The 23,385-nt window shown below is 37.1% G+C and overlaps 1 protein-coding gene across 7 annotated transcripts in view; it reads left to right on the top strand.

Moving 5' to 3' along the window:
* Positions 1 to 23,385, top strand: part of STARD13 (StAR related lipid transfer domain containing 13) — a 489,330-nt gene that overhangs the window by 192,942 nt on the left and 273,003 nt on the right. For 6 of the 7 annotated variants that reach the window (XM_070520504.1, XM_070520503.1, XM_070520506.1 and 3 more), the window contains one exon: positions 7,777 to 7,810. In XM_070520504.1, coding sequence (XP_070376605.1) covers positions 7,777 to 7,810 — 34 coding nt within the window. Of the gene's footprint in view, positions 1 to 2,546; positions 2,595 to 7,776; positions 7,811 to 23,385 lie in introns of those variants that run through there. The other variant, XM_070520502.1, reaches the window with a different exon arrangement.

Here is a 23,385-nt window from a genome sequence, read left to right as displayed (position 1 = left end):
ATCCAAGACAACTATCTCTCCCTCCCTTCCTCTATCTGCTTTTAACCAATCCCCTCCTAAATATGACTCGTAACTACTACTTCCTCACGTGTAGTCTAGTCAAGGTCCATGTTTCACCTCATCTTGGTCTACTGCAACCATCACCTGACTTGTGTCTGATCTCTTCCTCCCCCAGTCTATCCCTCATGTTGCATTCAGATTTATCATTACAAAACCTACATTTTTGGAGTTCTCATCACCCATAAAAGTCATTCCCAACTCTTTAACATAGTATTTGCACTCCTTTATTATCTAGCCCATTCCTATCTTTCTAACCCATGACTTTACACTCTTCCCCATAACTTCCCCATAGCAATACTGGAATACTTATATTTCCTCGAACACTCGTGCTCTCCTCTGCCCCTTTCCTTCATACACGTTGTTCCTTCTCTTTCGAATTCCCTTCTCCCTCTTGTTTTCCCAGTGAACTTATTAACAGTCATATTAAATATGACTGTCTCATAAACCTCCTCTGATTCTCTTCACGAGATCCACTACTCCTTTTCTCTGTGCAGCCATCATGTCTTGCATATACCCCTATTCATATACTTCTTCCACAGGATGTTAGTCTTTTCACTACAGGGCTGTCTTTTGCTCTAGATTGTGATCTCATTTAGAGCAGAGAACTCAGTTTCATCCTAATCCAGGTGGATTTTCAACAGCACACTCAAACGTAGTGAAAGTTTTTCACTACTAACTTTAAGGCCTTCTCAAATGTTAGTTCCTCTTATCTAAATCAGTTAATTCTGTATCATGATAAACTCTGCCTTGAATAGCTTTCTGGTTGTTTTGTGTATATATGCCTTATCTCTCTTTCTAGATTTTCACATCTTAGAGTCTTTTACTTATCCATGAAATTAGCTTAGAGTGGATCAGGTCTCTTGTAAAGTTAAATAGCCAGGCCAAGATATTAGAAGTATTTCTTACTAGGCATGTGATATTGTTACTTGGCTAGGAAACTCATGTTTAAATCATGAAACCAAATAACTTTTTATGATTATTAAAGAATTATGAACTAAATAGGGTGAAAAAAGTTTGATTTTGAGCCAGTTAATTCACACTCCCATTTCTCCATTTCTCACAGGTTAATCCATTGGCTTTGCATTCAGAGCTTTTGTTTGTCGCTTTAAGCATCTCATAACATAATATTTCTGTTATTACTACCTGGCAAATGCTTGTGTAAGTGTATCCATTAATTTTCAATTCTTCTAACAAAATTCAGTGAAAATTCACATGATATATGTTTTATACTATTGCATTGATGCCTCCAGATAAGTAGTGACATCTTCTCGAGGAAAGGGTCAGGAGCACGTATGTTGGGGTCAATCAGAGTCAGGGGATAGCCCAAATCAAGTGTTCAAATTGAAGAAGGAAACTTAGCACAGGATCTAAAGAGAAAAACATTAAAAGTCTGAGCAAGCAGGACAAGAAGACCCATATCTCAAGTTCATGGACCAGAGACAAGGACAGCATCCAGAGGCCTCCATGCCTATCTGGTTGTCCCAGTAGCATCATGCTCAGCTGCTGCTCCCACACAGGCTCATGGCAAAACCTGCCTTGAATCAAAGGATTGGTCAAACTTTGCCTAGAGAGAAGGAGGTGGTAGAAAAGATGGAATGTTTTAGGTCTTTATGGTTTTACATGGTTCTGGACAACTTACTTCACATATTTATCCAGATGCAAAATTCCTTGGATCATTGTTTTAGAATGAACTTTATTAACTAAACTCAATCCAGGAAAATTCTGTAATCACTTTTGTTATTAAGAAACTTCATTTTCATTTGATGCATACCTTTCTTACTCATTTATTCATTTCTGGGACTTGGTCCAAATCTTATATAAAACATACCCAGAAAGAGAGAAAACAAGTGGCCTCTTTATATAAACTAATCAAGAAGGAAATGAAGCCACTCAAATGTGGCCTATGCCATCTGTGGTCTGTGATAAATAGTAAAACTACACTTAGATTTTTTTCTTTAAATGTTAACTCTAAAATATAAAATCCTTTTTATTAGCACCAGATGTCAAGAATAGTTATTAAAATGCCATGGTTTATTAAATAACATCATTTTAGACTCACTGAACTAATAAAGACTATTTTTTTTTTGCATTTAGATTGAATGTCTGAAATTATGTATTACTGCCTCTACTCAAATAAGTGAAACTAATATGTATGTATGTCAAAATTTAAGTTTAGAAGTAGAAAGATTTATACATCATGGGCTGAACTGAAATATTTTTAAATCTTGAAAAGTAGATTTTCATTTGATTCTCATATTTAAGATTTATTGAGATTTTTATATAGCACTGAAATAAACATTATATGTCTCAGGTCTAGAGGAAATCAGGAGAAGGTCAAATAAAAGTGCAGAGTAGATTTTAAATTATATAATGTATTCTCTTTATCCTTTTTAGCAGCCTGATCTGTGGCTTTCACAGCACAGTTATCGGTGAGGAAATCTGTTATCGTCTGTTCCTCCCACACCCGCACCAGCTGAGAGTCACTGCAGCCTTTTCTCAACATGAGTCAAGGAGGAAATAGCTTTGACAAGCAGGTAGAAACCATTATATCGAATTTTTGCAGAAATAAAAAGTTTTGGAAACTCTCTGCAAGACTACACTTGGAATATTTTGAATTCAAATTTAAAGTCAGTAATGAAAATGTAGTATGACAATTAAGGAACATTATATTTTCATTTTAGTTCATCACGAACCGATACTTTGGTTGAACCTCTTCTCTTGGCAGGCCTCCTTGAAATGACTCTGGAATTGCAGATTGTAATGTTTTAAAATATTTCCTTTTCCCTTTCATTTTTATATATAGTTTATACATGATCTATTAGGTAGCTAAGATGAGGAGGATTAGGAAAAGTTTTTTGGGGATATAAATTCACCTACATCAAAGTCAGCCGGCCTTAAATTACATGGGCCAAAGTCATTGTGTAATACCCTCATCCTTTATATTTGTCCAGGAACCCGGCTTTCTAGTTCTAATCTGCTGATTAGCCTTAGCCGCTCATTGCTCCTCCTTAGACACTATTCCTCAATGTTTAAATCAGGGTCACCACTGAATATAATTTATTGAATTTGAAACCAGCAGGTGTATTCTGGGCAAAGTAAAAAGCAAATAGTAAGATGGCTTACATGTTTACCTAAGGGTTTATTTGTTTTGGGATTTTATCTGCTGGTTTTGGTTTTACAGGTTTACTATAAAGGTATTAGGAACAAATGGGCCCTTTGTGTTTCAGGAGCAGCAGGTGTCGAAACAACTTTCTGGTTTGGACAATAGTAGTCAATGTACTTATTGACTTGATTGATCATCACATGCCCCACGGGCTATAGCCTCCCCATAAAAAATTATCTGGATGTTTTTATGGTTCTCTAGTGTTGTTCGGTTCATTTAATGGGCATATTTGTCTATGTGGGCTAAGGATACATGTTTGGGTAAATTTGTTCCAAAAAACAATTGCAATGTCATAGAACAACTTCCTAAAATGTTGTTATTCTTAGATGTGTGAACATGGGTTTATAATTACTATGGCTTTAGAAGTATTAAGAATTTAACACCTTCTTGGGGATCTCTTCAAATGAAGCAAGTGACTCTTAAACATACTTCAAAGGAATTTACTACGATTTATCTATGAGACAATTCTAACCGTTCTAGAGTTCCCAAACCTCCAGTTTGGATGATTCACCTGCCCCCGGAGAGCTGTACAACAGAGAGGAAAGGTCGAGCACCCAGCATAGTGTTGGAAATGTGTGTTTTATATACTGACTAAGCACTCAAATATTTATTGCGTAAAATCTTCAGAGAAATAACCCATGGGTGGTCTGGAGATGTTTACCCTGACTATACTGGCATCAATGAGTGATGTTATCCCAGAGGCGGCTCCATAGTGCATGCTCCCGTTATGTTTCTAGAGCTGACTGTAATCTCATAATGACTTCAAGTGAGTATAAACCATTATGTCCAAGTTAGTAGCAGTTCTTTTATTATCTGCCCATAAATCATATTTTGGATCTTAGAGATATTCCATTAATGTGCTCCATTGCTGGGGTCTAAAAAGTTTCTACCCTATTATGCGGATCTCTAAACAGTGGGGTTTGAGGTGGAAAGTAATGGGGAGTTGAACATAAACAGTTGCAACAAAACATGTGCATCTAGAGCTTTGGTGGCTGTGTCTTCTGTTTTCGCTGTAGAAAAACACACATAACTTAAAATTTATTATCTTAGCCATTTTAAGTGTACAGTTTAGTAGCATAAATGCATTCACATTGCCATGCAACCATCACCACCCCTATCTCCAGAACACTTTTCATCTTGCATAACTGAAACTCTGTACCCATTAAACATTAACTCTTCATTCTCTTCGCCCCCCAGCCCCTGGCATGCAGTGATTTTTAGCGAAAATTGTTATGCTAAAACATAGGGTATATCCATAAGGAAATATATGTTCATCATCACATTTACGAATCTTTTAAAACTGACACATTATAGAAAATACATGTTATATGTTTATTCTTTGCCTCATCAATTTTCCTAGGAACTGAGCTTCCCTATACTTCTGCTTCTAACTGTTCATGAACTATTGAAATGGTTACATACATTTTCTAATATCTTCACCATCTTTGAACTTTAGTAATATTTTTCATATATTTTTTATTCTTCAATTTTTGTTGCTTTAACTTCAGGCATTTAATTTCTCTTTTTTTGCATCATGACACAACATTAACATTTTTCATATTTCTATGTGCATTTATATATTTATCAAATTCAAATTCTGTGCACCTTTTAGTGAAACATCCTATAATTAGAACTACATAATAGTCATACTTTTGTTAAATACCCTATTTTATCTGGGAATCCCTATTTCATCTGGGTTGCATTGATTTATTTTGGAGTCAAGTAATCTGATTTACAGTTCTTCTGTCAAGGATTATTTCTTCTTCTTATTATTAATGTGTGCGTAGCTCTGTTAGCAGCCAGTCTCCAGGAGTGCTGGAGGAAGTCTACTTACTATGTTTTGTTTCCTTTTCAAGCCCTCAGGCTGAAATCTCTCTGTAGCAATTGCTCTCAGCTCATAAGTGAGAATTTTTAAACAGCTGAACTTGAAGAATTCTACTGGATTGTTTCTATGTTGTATGATTTTTAAGGTATTAGTTATATTTAGAAAATAATTTCTGAATATTTTCTTATGTTCAGCTAACAGAACATGTTTTACTTTCTAGTTTTATCTACTTGCTGTTCCAAGTCAAATAGCCATTAAATAAGTTTGCTTCCAAACCAAGTCAAAACCGTTTAATATGATATACTACTCCAGGCAGCTTGGTTCTCTAGAGCAGTAAGTAGCCACCTCCTTGGTGTTGACTGAGAAATGTGGAGAGAGCTTTCTCCTCCTTGTCACAATGTCTGGAGTTCTACCATTAGAGTCAGTACTTGACGTTTCTTGTCAGATGGTACCCTTTAAAATGGGAATATTCCAGGGAAAAGCGACTCTTCTCCTTGTCAGTCACCAGCTTTTTTGTGGATTTGGTTTTATCCAGACTTAGTATGAACAGACACACATAACAGGGAGAGAAAGAATAAAAAATGAGGCAGAGAGGAACTGTGGTGTGAAGACAAAGCTTTAACTGCATCAGCTTTTTGTCTCTTTCATCCCTGACTCCTGTAGAGTATTATTTACTTGATGTTTTGAAAAAGTAAAATGTAAGTCTCTGTTTTTCAGAATTTCCTTCAGAATAACCAAGAAATATTTATTGTGTGTCTCTCCTATGCCACACTTGCTGCTCCACACATGACATGTATTACCGTGCTTCGTCCTCAAAGCAACCCCATTTGTCTGATGAGGAAATGAGGTTCAGAGAAGTCTGGGGACTTTCTTAAGGTCATAAAGCTAGTAACTGTCTTTCTGATTGCTAAACATATGATCTTAACTTCTAAACTGTATTTAATCTTAGGATAATGGCAAACCATCAAACAGTTTCACGAAGAACAGTGACATGATCAGGTTGTATTTTAGGCAGATCATACTGGATTTGAATAGATTGGAAAGGAATAAGACTAGAATCAGGCTAGAACTTAGGAAGCTATTGCAACTATCTAGGCAAGATCTGAATGTTGCCAAGGAAGTGGAAGTAGGGGTGAAAAGAAGTAAACAGATTCAAGCAAGACTTGAAAGTAGGAGTCAGAATTTACCTAGAAGGACAAGAAAGAGTCAAGGACGATCCTTGGGTTTCTGATTTGAGCAACCAGGAAGATGGTTGTTTAGTCAGTTCAGGCTGCTGTAACAAAAATACCATAGACTTAGTGGCTTAAACAACAAACATTTATTTTTCACAGTTCTAGAAGGTGGAAGTTCAAGATCAAGGCACCCACAGATTCAGTGTCTGGTGGGGTCCCTGGTTTGCAAATGACCATCTTCTTGCTGTGTCCTCACAAAGCTTTCTCTCTGCTATCCCATCATGGAGGCCCAACCCCCATGACCTCCTCCAAACCTGGTTACCTCCCAAAGGCCCCACCTCCAAAAAACACTGGGGATTAAGCTTAAACATATGAATTTAGGGGGACACAAACATTCAGTCGATAGCCGTGATCATGCCATTTGCTAAGACAGAAACACAGAAAAAGGATCAGTTTGGGGCTGAGTGTGCGTGTGAGGGGGTGGATAATGTTAAGTTTTGGACACATGGAGTTCAAGTTGTCTGTGAAATGTCCAAATGCAGATGTCCAATAAACAGTTTCCTCTATTGGCTTGGAACTCAAGGAAAAAGACGTGGGCTGGAGATATAAATCTGGAGGTTATCAGGACATGGATGGAAAGTAGATGAGATCACCCTGGAAAAAGTGCAAAGCGAGAAGAAAGTCCTGCACCAATGCCTGAAAAAAACAAAACAAAACAAAAGTATATGAAACCAACATATAGAAGGGCACAAGCAAAAAAGAGAGCCCACCAAGAAAATGAGAGGGAGCTGCTGGAGAGGTAGAAAAGACATCAGGGTCAGCGTGGGAGTACAAATCCCCAGAAGGATAGTTTCAGAAGACAGAGTGGTCAGCTGCTTGGCTGCTGTAATGTTACTAAGAAATAAAGTGAGATAGGGACTGGATTTAGCACTAAGGAGGTTGTGGTGACATGAGGGTAGTGGAGTAGAAGTCCAAAACTAGACTTCAGTCTTCTTCTGATTATTAAGTGGACACATAGTATGATGTAAATCTTTACATAAATCAGAGAAAAATAAACTTATTGCATCTTCCTTGTGAAAGAGGATTTTGTGCGTGTGTGTGAGGAAGATTTACCCTGAGCTTGCATCCATTAACAATCTTCCTCTTTTTTTTTCTTTTTTCGCTTGAGGAAGATTAGCCCTGAGCTAACATCTTTGCTACTCTTCCTCTGTTTCATATGTGGGATGCCTCCATAGCATGGCTGATGAGTGGAGTAGGTCCGCTCCGGGGATCTGAGCCAGTGAACCCAGTCCACTGAATCAGAACACTTGGAACTTTAACCACTCCTCCATGGGGTGGGCCCCGTGAATGAGTATTTTAATTACTTTTATTATTCCAGATGATTTGTGCAGACTAAAATCATTCAATTCTAATACCCTAGTGGGCATTTTATTGTCATTTCTGGAAGCCATTTGATTCTCATTTTACAATATGATTTTTTTCAAAGTTCATGATGTTATTCTTGATGAAAGTAGTGTAATTTTGAGATATTAAGAGAGTTGTGATTTTTTTTACAGGAGCTCTCCAACAAACGAAGCAAAGAGAGAGGAGGTAAGTCCTCTTGATGAAGTATATCTTACTAATTGTTTATAAAAAGTTGTTTCTGAAAAGCCTTACCTCGTCACAATAAATGTAAGCATGCCATGAGTCATGCTGACTAACCGACAGTCACAGTACGGTGTTAAATCAGACTGTGTCCTACATCTTGCAAACTGGATCAGTTACTTGGTTTTTCCATAGTCCCCATGCAGCCATATTGTGGGTATAATCCCCATTTTGTACAGTGGTTTCACACAGAAGAAAATTCCTCTGCATAACCAGTCCTTATCTTGCAATATATACTATAGATTAAGTGAGAACTAAGCAAAAGTTTACACCCATATCAAAACTTAGAAGTTTTGATGTAAAGAAGATGAGACCTCTTGACAATAATGAAGGGTAGTGATTTTTATTTATACAGACTCTAGATTTGGAAATGTTCTGCGCAAATCAAAATGTTTTATGTCTTGGTTTATTGCCTTTCTTGTTTCAATGACTGCGTAAAATAGCAGCTAACAACTCCCTGAACCACCACTTCCCAGCAACTGTCTAGAAGCTGTTGTTTTATTTGAACACTTCTTTATTTGAACAGTCATTGTGGATACATCATTCTGAATCTTCTCATTTGTCCTAACTTTATATGGTCATTTAAATGCTTATACATAGAAGGAAACCACTTCAAAAACTGTGTGATGCCACTATGCAAATTCCTCATATCTTGAAGATTGTGTGTTTCTGGGAGAATTCAATGCAAAATTAAAACTGCTTTTCTCTGAGTTTAGATCTTTAAAGCCTGTTTTTGGAATAGCTTTGTCAAAGAATACAACTGACAAATAATGCTTTAGTGCTGTCCTTATCTATATTGGAATCATTATTATTATTTCTATTTTCAAATATCCCATTTTTTTTAATCTGTTGGAGAACAAGTTTTAGTTCATTACTCAAAAACCCAAGAGCTCAGCTTCAGTTTGAATTAGTATCAGCGTTGGACCCCTGGGATATAGTCATCTGCTCTTCTTCCATCTCTTGCGGAGATTTGCAAGGAGACATTTGCACTGGACCATCAGGCAAAGTGACTGGCTGGAGCTTTGTCATAAAAATGGCTTTAGCGAGTGTGATGGGCCCACCAGCTGTATCACTAAAACCACCAAACAGTTCCTGCCATTCTGTGAAATGCTTATAGCATCAAGTATACCTAATTTTGCCCATATTCACTTTTATATTTGAAACGTTAACAATACATAACCCTCAACCACCTGATGCTTAAGTGGGAGATAAGCAAAGCCCTCTTTTAAAATCATATGAATATGTTAAAATTATATGAAATTATGTCATAAGTAGAACCCTCTGTGTTTCATCTCTCTTGTTGAAATTCCAACCTGAATTCAAAGAGTTGATACTGCATTATATCAGCAAAGAATGTGCCTCACTTGAGAAATGACCAAATCAGGGACTTACACAAATGAGTAGCATCTGAAGGTTTTCAACAAACAAAATGTTTCCCTGGAGATTTGAGAACTAGAATGTGGCAGATAGATTTTCTTTTTATTATGAGCATATCCAATTTGTCATAGTTAAAAGATATTTTCCATCATATACTAAAAGCTACAGTCAAAAGAATAAATAAGAAACAAGTGCAGTTTTAATTTCTAGCCAGAAATGACAAGTACTTTTCTAACAAATCTCCAAAGGAGAAGTTTGGCTTTGATGGCTCTGATATGCTGTAGAGTGCCAGACTGGATGTGAAGCTGATCTCCAAGTATTCAAGTGTCACACGGTGGGCGTTCAGTCTATCAGAGACTGAATTTTTAGCTGCTTATCCACTCTGCCAGCCAGCGTTTCATTTTGGCAGAAAAAAATTGAATAGGCAGGAAATAGCCAGCAGAAACTAGAAAAGAGTCAAATCAATTTTCACATAAATATTTATGGAAAGCACTCTGGGAGTAGGAAATATTAGTGAAGGATGTCTGAGAACAATTTTTCTGCACATGGAAATCAGAGGAGAATTTTTGAAGCCTACTACAAATTTCCATGCAAATGTAAAACAGTCCGTAAGTTTGGATTTTTCAATTACAGTTGTCTATTTTTTTCAATCTTGTCTTTCAAATTAAATTGTTTTCACAGTTTAAATGTTTAATGATCATTCCTTCCCGCTGTTGGTAAAATCTGAGGTCAGCTCTCCTCATTTCTAATTTGGCTCGCCATCATTGCTTCCTGGTTGGAGTGTCCAAGAGCTTCTCTCTGTATGCTTTATCAAAGATGTAATATGGCAGCCAGACTGAAGAGGCCACTCAATTTATACAAATGTAAAGTGTAACATGACAGGAGAAGGATGTGACTGTGACCCAACCTCACTGTTTGCCCTTGTAAGGTAATTGCTGGTGATTCTTTCCTGTGTGTTAAAACTGCCTGGTCCACATTTTCTTCTGGTGTTAGTCACTGGTGAGGGAGAAATATGGATCCCAAAGTAATAGTGATCTGAAGCAGAAAAGCTGAGCCATGATGAGGTGGTCTAAAGTACCATTATTGTTTTGCTTTCACTAATAGATTAAGAGAGAATGTCACTAAATAACCACACTCTTTTCCAAGCAGTTTAATCTGCCCACTGGGACCAAAAGATTTCAGCCTAGTATGATAACAGTGGAGTAAATTCTGAGTTTACACCTGTAGTCTTTGTTAGATAAAAAATCAGAATAGAAATGAATGGTATATATTGTAATTATACCTTCCCTAATGAAATGAACATTTAATTTTGAAAAGTGAGTATAAATGTTTGTAAGTATACACATATGTTAAAAATTAACCCAAGTAGCTATGATTGACTTAATAGGTCTTTAAATTCAGTTTCTCACCGTATGTATTTTTCATTTCTTCAAATTTATAAATAGGAGACTAAAGTCAAATTTCAGAACTACTCACTACCAGGAATATTTGAGTCTTGCGCTGATACACTGTTCTTAGCATTCAACATACATTTCCCTTCAAGATTGTATAAATTTTTCTCTTCCATTTAGAAAACAATTTTAAAGTCTAAGGAAAATAAGATCGCATCTGAAGAAATCACTTACATTTTTTTCCTCAGTAATTTCACTAGGGTAACAGGGACAACTCCTCTAACAACAGTTTCAAAAGAGGCTTCATGGCCGTAACTATTCATCCTTTCTGCAAGTACTGTAATTACTTTCTGCCGTCTCAGTTGCATTGTGTTATGGCGTTTTGTTAGGCCCACTATCAAGAATATGAAGGATCTGTTACAGACACAATTTCACAAGTGTTAGAGATACAGAGTGTGCAGCGAGCCAAAAGTACCGCCAAATCCAGTGATTATGAACAAAAGCATATATTCTGGAATGTACATATTCTTCTATTTCACTGGAATTTAACTGTAGTGACAAATGCCTGAGTCCAAGAGATTCTCGGAACTCCTCAGCAATTCCAATTAGAAATTGTAACTTCATTTTAATTCATCAAGTGTTTGTTGAACAGCCACTGGCACTGTGCAAGGTCTTAGCAACACAAAGAGGAGTAAAGTAAAATCAGACCCCCCTCAAGAAACTCACCTCACTTTAATCCTCTCTCTTAAGATTTCTTCAGTGAGACCAGAGCTTTTCAGTAAATGTGTGACTATTTAGTGAAAATTAGTAAGCGAAATTTTAAAACTTTAATAAGTTTTAAAATTGTGATTTCCTGTGGCTATCTAAAGAGAGGCAATTACCATTCTGTGGCAATATGCCCACATGAGGCAAAACGAAAGCATCAGTGTGCCAAGAAGAACCTTGGTTTTATTTGATTATCATTAGTGTGAATTTCTACCTTGAAATGCAAGTGCCACAGAAAACTTAAGAGCTCTATAAATCTAGTTAAAACACATTCTTTCCCTTCATATTTGAGTTGTCCCAGTTTATTCTGAATACGTAGTTATAACCCTTGCAAGCTGCCAACGTAAATACAGATGGGGAAAGAAGAGTGGTTTCTATCCACTATCCCTACCTCTTGCCGCTGGCACTCAAGGTCTTCTCCAGAGCAATGCTTCCCAAACGTCTGCCAAAGAGCCCTGGATAGGAGGGAGGCAAGGAAATTGCCAAGCCAGCATCCATAGAATTTGTTTTACCTGAAGAATTCAGGTGACTTTTACATTGCGGTTCCCTCCGCTTCATGCTCATCTCTCACTCTTAGCCTGGCCATCTCCTCATCATCCAGCTTAAATACCACCTGCTTTGAAACATCTTCTCTGCCCAGTTGGACTAAAGATGTTGACTCCTCCAACCGCTAGTTTCTGTTTCTGTAATCTCTTTGTTTCCTTCAGAGCACTTAGAATTTGTAATTTTTTTCCTTCCTTCCGTTCTACTAGACTAGAAGGTCCATGTCTTGTTCATTATTTTATCCCTTGTACCCTATAGACTACTGCTACATAGGAGGTGCTCAAAAATGTTTGTTGACTAAATGAATCCCTGAATAATTGTTTTGTATTAATATAATTATTTGCCATCTAGAAAAATATATGCAGCAGGAAGACCATCATGTTCCTCCAGTGGCTTTGTGAGCCTCTGGGCACATTGCTGAGTGCCCAGCATGAAGAGGGTCGGTCTTGGGTATCAGAGGAAGGTGGAGGATCAGCATTTACAGAGTGCCTATTTCGTGCCAGGCCAGCATTATCATACATCCTTTATGAACCTTCATTCATTCAATCCTCAAAACACCCCTGTAACGTAAGAGGTATTGTCCTCACTCTATACATATAAAAATCTAAGGGTCAAGGAGGTTCAGCTGCTCAAGGAGTGTCTGAGTTGGAATTTAAACCTAGTTCTATTTGATTTTCAAGACCATGTACTTTTTGATGCGGGGTCGGTGAGCCGAGGAGTCGAAAGAAAGATTTCTTGGACTCTCAAGATCTGGCAGTAGTGCTCTTTTATTTAGAGAATAGTGTAGCATGGGGACAGGACCCATGGGCAGTCAGAGCTTCTGCTGCCGCTTCTGCTGCCCCCGCTGGCATGGGGACAGGATCCATGGGCAGGCAGAGCTGGTGCGTGGGGACAAGACCCACGGGCAGTCAGAGCTCCTGCTGCTGCCCCGAGTTGAGGGTCAGGGCTAATTTTATAAGGCATGGGTATGTGAGTCATTTCTTTACAAGACAAAGGAAAGAACATGAAAAAAAGTTAAAATGGTATCAGTGCAGGTGGGGTCTGGTCATTGAGTGATCCCATGACTTTTAGACAAGAATCAAATCGGATTAAGTAAAGGTTAGAAAGGTTAGACGCCACCACCCTAAACCAGTTACATGAGATTGCCAGACAGCAACCAACTTAAGTTCTTGCCTTCCCCATTAAGAGCTTCTAGAGATAAGACCATTCCCCCTTCTTCCTGGCACAGAGAGGGAGGCATCTTCACAGATAGAGGTTTCCCTTAGAAATGTAAATGTTTCCCAACAAAGGGGCAAACAAATTCCACTCCTTGGAGCCTGAATCTCATCTGTAGTTTTAAAGCTAACCAGCCTAAAAATCCTCATCATAAGCCATTTTAAAATTAAGCAGCCTAAAAATCCTCATCACTTTTCACTAAACAAATACTTCCCAAGGAGAACAGTTGGGGGCAGGGGGTTGCTAGTTGCTACTGCTCGTTGACCTATAAACCTCAACTACTGTTTTATGTATTCATAAATTTCTTGAGTAAGCATTATGCGTCACTCCAGGGAACACAAAGAAGAAAAAGACAGTGGCTTCCCTCAAGGAGCTAACAGTTAGTGAGGAAGAGAATAATCAGAGTACATCGAGGGATCAAAACACATATTTTCTAATATATTTACATTTCTGCTGTTATTTAGAATGTAAATACATCAGGACACAGGCAGGATCCTTAAAATCAAGGAAACATTAATTTTTGCAAATATGATTACAAACCTTTATTTAAATGTCCCCTTATAGATAGTAATCTTTTATAAAAGAGTGAATTCTGGAAACCACAACTAAAGCAAAGCAAGAGGTTTGATCTTGTTGCTATTGCTCCTTCTGGAATGCTTTTGGAGGAAGCTAGACCTGAGCACACTCTGAATGATAAAAGACAGATCAGAACCTGCTTTCTCCCTTTTGTGGTCTTTTGGGAAATGAGGCAGAATCTTCTAGAAGGTGAGAGACCTTGAAAAGATGAGCTCATGACCCATGACCGGAAAGTAGAAAACCAGAAAGCAGTGAACAATACTTGGTAGTTAATTTGTTGGCAACAGGGGAAGAATATTATATTGTTAAAAGAATCCTTCTTTGATATAATCAATAATTTCTTCGGTTAGAAACTCTGAAGTATCAATTTTTGTTGTTGTTCAGTACCATTTATTGCAAATAATAGACCTTACCTGAAAAACATCCTTTTAGCCTTAAGTCCTATTTGTTTCACCATCTGAAAGTAAAAAAAATTCTTCTATTCAATAGCAACATGATTTTATCTTCTTACCTGCTATCTAAAAAAATGGGTCTCTCTACTTTTATGTATAGCAGGTTGATTTCTTAAATAATGTACACATAATGTTGAAAATAAAGTATTTTTTCATTTTGAGATTCTATAATATACCTACATTTTGTAAGTAAAGCAGAGATTCGTCAATGTTTATTTTTATTGTTCTTGAAACAGCAATCTCCATAAAAAGTACATTAAAGAAAATACTAGTGTTAAATAGCAGCCATAATTTTTGCTTTTGAAATTGCCTTTTATAAGTATGTTATACTCAAATATATAATCTTGAAAGTATCATTCATACACCATTATTTTCACTGCAATTTTAATGTAAATAAATATAGTCCCATGGAAAAATTTAGATCGTTTTGACTGCAGCATTACTACAGATGAATAACTTTGGTGTATATTTATCTCTAGCAACCAATTCAGTCTTTGCAAATACTGGTAGGTCAAAATGATTTCTTGTAGGCTCAGATGGCTTGGCGAAGCTGCCCTTTCCCCTAGGCAGCCCTGCAATTACCCTGTTGAAAATGTGGACCATTTTATGAGGCATTGTCCTAACCCAAAGAGCTGAGCATATGCTTTAAAAAAAAAAAAGAATATTTTGCCCTATACAATTTTTTACAGAAATTAATCATTGAATACTATTCAATTAAGTCCCACCAATTTATATTCATGTCTTTTGTTGACATCCTCTTCTAAGAAAGGAACAAAGGGTTCAAAATCAGATTAGAATATGGGCACCAGCACCAAAAGCTAGCAAGCGATTGTGGTTCCTCTTTTCTCCCCTCTCTCCCAGCATTAGAACCTTCCAACCCAGAGCCTTCCAGCACAGGAAACAGGGCCCTCTCTCACCTCCTTTATTTGCCAGCATCTTAATCCCCCCTATTGTTCACTGTGCACACTCTGTTCTTTCATACCTGGGAGAGATGAAGACGTGATGTTCCCTGACTTCTCCACCTGCCAAATTCCTCCTCACCTTCAAGAGGCAGGTGAAAGGCTAATCCTTGAATTAAGCAGTCACAGACACTCTGTGCTGCTCTCTGTCATGGCTCCTATAATCTATAACTTCTTCCGTCAGATCCCTGAGAGCAGGTACCAGGACTTCTTATTCTTTGTATCCCTCGTACCTGCCACATGGTGGACCCTTGATAAATTGTTGTTGAATGAATGAACAGATGAAATAATTATTCCTTTTGTATTTGTAACAACCCCATGAGCTAAGCCACATAGTGATTATTTGATTTTACAGAAACAGAAGTTAATAGGTATTAAATGATTGGTCAAAGTTTATGCATCTGTTAACTGGCAGACAAAACTAAGATTGAAACTTTAGTCAAATAACTTTTCTAGCGCACTAAGTATTGAGTGTTGTTTGTTGTTTTGCTTTTGTTTTTCAACATGTTTTTTCCATGATTTGATTCTAAGATTGGTAATTTGAAAAGACATATGGTCCACAACAGTGCTGTCTAATAGAAATATAATACAAGCCACAAACGTGAGCTAAGTATGTCGTTTAAAATCTATTAGCCTCTTTAAAAAAGTAAAAAGAAACAGGTGGGATTAATTTTAATAACATTTTACTTAGCCCATATCTCCAAAATACCATTTCAACATAAAATAAAAATAAAAATTACTAATGAGATATTTCACTTTTTTATATTAAGTCTTCTTAATCTGGAGCATATTTGACACAGCACATCTCAATTCAGACTAGCCACATTTCTAATGCTCAGTAGCCACATATGGCTGGTGGCTGCCATTTTGGGCAGCACATCTCTTTATAAATCACTCTGTGGTTTGCTGTTTGATATGGTCCTTGTGGAGAGCCATAGTGGATGAATCAACTCCAAGTGGTGAGAAAGGGGATGTCATCGTGACATGGCTAGTGAAAATCAGTAAGCCACCAGTGTGTCATAGCGTCTTTTCCTCCCTCATTTTGATCTGAAATACTTGTAGAGATTATTATTTCCTTAGTGAATTTATTGGAAGCACTCCTACATCCCTCTGCTATCCAAAAGATTATTTTTATGTTTTAAATTTCTTAATGCAAAACTAAAGAACATTGTTGTTTTTAGAGACAGAGCACGTCGGTGTTGGAGACAGGCCAAGTTTGAGTCTAGGTCTCTCTCGCTTACTAGCCTCATCGCCAAGGGCAAGTTACTGAATTGTTCAAGCCTCTTTTTACTCATCATACATAACAACATACCTATTTGGTGTAATTATTATGAGGGTTAGAAGAGATAATCAATGGAAAGTTCTGAGTAGGATGCTTGTTTGTAATCAATACACGGTGGCTATTACTTGTGTTATTATTATTAATAATTATTAGCTCTATACGAAGTTCTCATAATCTTCTCCAACTACGACTTATATTTACTCATTACCCAAATGATGAATGATAAAGCGTTTTATTTTTAACAAGTCCTTCAACTGAGAATAGAAGGAGAAGCCAACTAACTTTTAAGATATCGAAGTTCATTCTTTATGTGTTATCTTGGGCAAGTCTCATTCTGTTTTCTCAGACATAAAATGTGAAAAGTGTTTTGTTAGAATAATAGAAGCACAGTGACTATGTAATATGAAAAACATTTCACAAAAAGTTTTATAGCAAATAGTACACTCTGTTTATGTTCTGAAAGGAAATTTATAGATACCAGACACACGTAATTTCAAAAGTGAATATAATGCCTTAAGCATAATAAATGAAATAAAAGGGAAAATAACGTATAATTAGGTGATTATGTATTTAATATATAATGTTCAGCTTGGAAGATATAATGAAATAGTCTGATGCTTATAATAGATAGTTTGGAATTTAAAAGAAGTAAGAATATGAGAATCCATTCGTAGACAAGTTATAGGTAAAGGAAGGAATGGAAGTAAAGGTAGAATTAGAATAATAATAGACAGACTCACAGGAGTACAATGAAAGACAGAAGAAAATAGCCTAACTAAAGATTAGATGCCACGACAAATTGTCGACTGTTAACGTGGAGAAAATGAGAAGGTCTGATATTCTTGCAAATGAGTAGGCTTTATTTACATATGGTGTCACAATAATTAATTCCCTCTGTAATAACATGGGACAGGGTAGGAACAAAGTCTCACCAGAAACCTATCTCATTTCTTGAAATTCCATGACATGTCGATGCATACAGCCTGTCTCACGTTTCAAAAGACATTAAAGATAATTTCCCTCTATGGACAACAGAAAATTGAAGATGGATTAGCAGAAGCAGCCCTGCTACAAGGAGCTATAGAGAAATTGTATAATTGATGCATGAAAATGGTATTGAAAAACCTAGATAACTAAAAAATAAGTGGTTTAAACATGGGTGGTCATATTTAACATTTTTAAATACTTGCTAAATAAGAATAAGGCTAAGTCAGACTAAATATCAGTCTTCCCACAATTTAATGATAGTTTATTGTTGGAAAATTCAGTGTGTATTAAAACCATGTAAAAATTCCTTTCTGTTTGTGTGTAAAATGGAATCAGGGTCTAGTCTCAGAGAAGCTCAGTTAGCTTACGTGGCAGGAGATTGGAAATCATGTAGAAAGCAGGGCAACTCTTCACCGTGAGGCCTGTCCCGTGGTTTTCAGGATAGTCACTAAACTCCAGTAGAAGTTTCCAACCATTGCAGTAAAAAAAATGCACTCACTTCCTTTTTTTCTCAAGATGCACCCTTCTAGGAGGTAGGATCTCCACTGAGAACCTCTGACTTAGAGAGAAAGAGCGCCCTTGCGTTGGAGACCGTCCAAACACCTGCACAAATGGAGCAGCGTGTCTTGAGGCTGGGATAGGGCCTGGAAGGGGACTGCATGTCCATTTGCTACCTGTTCCTTCAAACACCTCATGCCAACCTTGGCGTGCCAGTTCTGACAGTCCCTAGACACTCCAGATGCTTGCTGGACACTCTGCTTGTTGATGACTTTGATAGAATCTCTTTCCAAGTAGGAGGCATTGGCAAGGCTTCGTGCTACCTACAGTACTAGTCAAAAAAAAACAAAAACAAAACACCACTGGGGCTGGCCCAGTGGCATAGTGGTTAAGTTCACGGACTCCACTTCGGCTGCCCGGGGTTCGCGAGTTTGGATCCTAGGAGTGGATCTACACACCGCTTGTTAAGCCACACTGTAGTGGAGTCCCACATACACAATGGAGGAAGATTGGCACAGGTGTTAGTTTAGGGTCAATCTTCCTCACCAAATAAATAAATAAATAAATAAATGAGTATACAATGCATATCTGCTATTCCATTGGAATAATTACATCTATTCCCTTTTCACTGAACTCTTTTAGTGAGACCACAATTTTTGCTCATCTTTTGAGGGTTTAAAGAGATTTAAAGGCTGCTATTATCTAGTCTTAGCTCCAAAACTCACATCAAAATCAATCTGTCATTTCACAACAATCAGCAGCTCAAATTAACAAACTCACAGACTCAGGTGGGATTTTAATTCATCTTCAAAAGTCATCTTTCAATTGTGGAAGCAAACCAATTTCTCTTCTGGAAAATTCACTAAGCCAGGTTTGTCACAGTGTGTCTATTTTGAGTAACATTGTGAGGCTGCTGAAAGGTACAATTGAGCTGTATAATAATGTACAAGATGAATTTAAATTTTTATATATAACAATACATCCACATCCCTACTGCTTATGGCCTTTTTTTCTCTTTTGCTGAGGAAGATTGTCCCTGAGCTACCATCTGTGCCAATCTTCCTCTATTTTGTATGTGAGTCACACCACAGCATGGCTGACAAGTGGTATAGGTCCATGCCTGGGATCCAAACCTGTGAACCCACCAAAGCAGAGTGCACCAAACTTAACCACTACACCATGGGGCTGGCCCCTGCTTATGGCCTTTTTTGGCAAGCAATTCCGTGCTCCCTATCACCCATGGGATGAAATTCAGAAAACTTGTCTGGTCATCAAAGTTCCTAAGCAGACTGACTGCCACTGACCCTCACCCACCTCCCAGGCTGCCAGACAAACTCACCTGGCTCCCTCCTCTGGCCGCCTACGCTTCCCTCCTTTCAGGCTACACTAGCAAGACACAGGAGACTCTGGACCTGCAGTTGAACCCCTACTTGGTCACTTAATCACTTCACTTTCAGAGCCAATCTTTTCACAAATACAAAGCAGTGGAATTAAATGCAGTAATATACACAGAATACTTATAGCACAGACCCTGGCACACAATAGTTGCTCCAGAAGTGTTAGTTATTTTCTCCTCCGTTTTAAGGACTTCATCTCATAATCTATAAAAACACTGTCTTTGAGACCAGCCCGAATTCCACCTCTGTGAAAATCTCCCTTGAGATCTGAGCTGGAAGTACTCATTCATTTACAGATGAAGAAATTGGGTACAGAGAGATGAAGTAACTAGCTCAGGGCTTCACAACTGGCAAGTGGTAGGGCACAGATTCCAACCTAGGTAGTCTGATCTGTGTGTTTTCGTTTTTTAACATAACAGATTTTTTAAAAACACCTTTATTGAAATGTAACTTGTGTGCCTACAATTCACCCACTTAAAGTGTACAATTCAATGATTTTTAGTATATTCACAGAGTTGTGCAACCATCACCACAATCAATTTGAGAACATCCTCATCATTCCAAAAAGAAATCCTGCCTATTCGGGACATTTCTCATAAATGGGGTCATACAATGTGTGGTCTTTTGTGCCTGGTTACTCTCTTACCATAATGCTTTCAAGGTTCATCCATGTTGTTGCATGTCTCAGGACTTCATTTCTAATTATTGATGAACAATGTTGTATTGTAAGCCTATACTACCTTTAGTTTGCCTATTCATCAGTGCAGGGACATTTGGATTCTTCTCACTTGTGGGCTATAATGACTAATGTTATTATAAACATTCATCTACACATTTTTCTGTGTGAAAATGTTTTTATTTCTCTGAGGTACATACTTGGAATTGCTGAGTCATATGGTAACTCTGTGTTAAACTTTCTGAGACATGTTTTCCAAAGTGGTTATACCAGTTTGAATTCCCACCAACGACGTACGAGGATTCCAGTCTCTCCATGTCCTCACCAGCTCTTGTTATTACCTGTCTTTCGTTATCGCCCTCCTCGTGGGTATGAAATAGTATCTCATTGTGGTTTGGGTTTGCATTTCCCTAGTGACTGATGATGTTGAACATCTTTTCATGTGCCTATTGGCCACTTGTATATCTTCCTTGAAGAAATGTCTGTTATCTTCTTTTAAGGAGTTTTTTAAAGCCCATCTTTAAATTGGGTTGTCTTTTTAAAGTGTTGAGTTGTAGGAGATTTTTTATATATTCTTGTATGCAAGCCATTGTCAGATATATGATTCACAAATATTTTCTCCCATTCTTTGGATTGTCCTTTCACTTTCTTGATGATGTCTTTAAAAGTACAAATTTTAAAAATTTTGATGAATTCCAATTTGCCTGTTTTTACCTTTGTTGCTTATGTTTTTGGTGTTGTGTCTAAGAAAGCTTTGCCTAACCTAACCCAGGGTCATGAAGATTTATTCCTATATTTTCTTCTAGAAGTCTTGCAGCGTTAGCACTTACATTTAGATCTGTGATCACTGGAATTAATTTTTGTGGGTAGTCTAAGGAAGGAATCCAACTCCATTCTTTTGCATGTTGATATCCAGGTGTTCTAGTGTCACTTTTGAACAAACTGTTTTCCCCACTGAATGGACACCCTTGTTGAGAAAGAGCTCGGGTACTTAATTTCAGTACTGTGCTGCCTCTGTCATTTCGATTCCTGCCCGTCAGATCCCATCATCCTCATAAACTACATTTTCATCCTCAATCACACCATGCTTTTCCACACTCCCATGCTTCCCTATGTCCTTCCAATCTGTCTGGAATTGAGTCTCCCATCTTGTTTGCCTGCCAAACTCCTACTCATCCTTAAGACCGGCTCAAATGGAATGTTCTGTGTCTAGTTTTTGTGACTTTACTTCCAACATGATATTTAGTCTTTTTAAATATTCTAAGTTTCATACTAGATCATTAGTCATTGACAACTCCTCTGATTTTTTTAACTCTCATTCCCTTTCTCCAAGCACCTGGCACAATGTCTAGCACATTGTAGATACTGTAGATATAAATCTGATGAATCGAATTAATAAAAATGGCCTTGCTCAGGAATTTTAGGGCCTATAAGAAATCTAAGAAGATCCTAAAAAATAAAGCATTCAATAAATATAAAAGCTAATAAAAATTAAAACTGCAACCCACAGCAAAAACATTATCATTTTCTCACGCTGCTGATAAATTTCTTGCATGTTTATCATTGCTATATCACTGTTAAGAATGGAGATAGCTAGGGAAAATTTTACAGGCTGATAAAATGTTTTGTGAGCTAATGCACTTTTCTAATGTGTCTTACTCAGACTGCATTACTGAGAATATTTTAAAATCAATTCTGTTAATGTCTATTTCTTGCTTAGATTTTTATAGCATATTTAAAGAAGATTAAGAATATTTTGGTTGCCAATCCACAGCCACTTTAAATGCATGTGATTTTGCCCTTATTTTTAAAGAAAATTAATTTATAAAGGTGCTTATGAAACCAACGTTATACAAACCATCTGAAACTGAGGGCTGCAGAATGCTGCAGCAAATCACAAAAAACTGCAATACAATGAGAGGAAGATACTTTTCCAAAGGACATTTCTAACAACAACAGCAAAATCTAAATAGAACATTTTTATTTCTTCTAGTAAAGTTTTTCTTTAACTGACGTTTTTCAAATTAAGGAATAATCCACACTTGCAGAAAACAGTGAAACAACATAAAGATGTGTAAAGTAAAAGTTAACCATCTCCCCTCTTATTCCTGCTGCCACTGTTCAGCAGCCACTTTAATAAGTAGATTTTTATTCACAGTATTCTCTTTTTCTCTAAAAACATTTACATACATATATACATGTCTCAGATATCTATTGCTGTGTAACAAATTACCTCAAAAGAAAGATGGGAGGAATTCGTGGTAGCCATCTTTGCAGACAGACGACGCCAACATTCATCCCTAGAGGTTGGCTGCTTGGTTTGTTTCTTGCTTGGTCTAGATGACATGGAAGCATACTATACATATTCTTATAAAACTCTTCCTTTTAATAATATTTTATAGACATACTCATTGATCGTAGAGATCTAATTCTATCTTCCTCTAATTTCCTTATGCATGCTACCCACACAGATATGTATGATTTTAGTGAACTTTTTCCCTCTTCATTTTTTCTTGGTATTTTGATAATCCCTTTATCCTTCTCTCCCCTCATGGTACCCTCTCTGCGTCACCTACATAAGATAACTCATGTTGAGAACTGACGTGTCTCTTTCCAGAAATTTTTACTTAATGGTCTGTGTCACTGTCTGCTTTACAAAAATGACGTCATGTTATACTTTTTTTTTTTTGCACCTTTTTTCCGCCTCGTTCAAAAATCTGTCATGGAAACTTCAACCAAGCCAACTGGCATATAGTTCTTTTTTTTTTCATTTCCCTTCCTTCCTTCCTTGCTTTTTCTTTCTTCACTTGCTTCTTCCTTTCTCTCTCCTCTTTCTCTCTCTTTTTATTTTTTATTTTTCCCTTTTGTTCATTTTTAAAATTTTTTTAAATTTAATTTTTTACTTTGAGATAATTGCAGATTCACATGTGGTTGTTAGATATGATATAGAGAGATCCTATCCACCCTTTATCCAGTTTCCTCCAATGGTAATATCTTGCAAAACTGTGGTACAATGTCACAACCAGGGTATTGACATTGATAGAGTCAAGATAGAAAATATTTCCATCACCACAAGGATCACTCATATTCTATTTAAAGTCACACTCATCTCCCTCCCTCCTCCACCCCTCCTCAACCCCTGGCAACCACTAATTGTTGTTCTCTTTTCTATAATTTTGTCATTTCACGAATGTTATAGAAATGGAATCATACAGTAAATAACTTTTCAGGATTGACTCTTTTCACTTAGCATAATTCTCTGGAGATGCATTCAGGTTGTTTGTGTATCAACAGTTTGTTTCTTTTTATTGTTGAGTAGTATTTCATAGTATGGGTTTACTACAGTTTGCTTAATCATTCACACATTGGAGTTCCTCTGGATTGTTTCCAGTTTGGATTTATT

The sequence above is a fragment of the Equus asinus genome, chromosome 11 (assembly GCF_041296235.1).
Source record: "Equus asinus isolate D_3611 breed Donkey chromosome 11, EquAss-T2T_v2, whole genome shotgun sequence".
In the NCBI taxonomy this organism is placed as follows: Eukaryota; Metazoa; Chordata; class Mammalia; order Perissodactyla; family Equidae; genus Equus; species Equus asinus.
The sequence above is the reverse complement of the archived record's forward strand: the minus strand, read 5'-3'. Positions and strand labels throughout refer to the sequence as shown.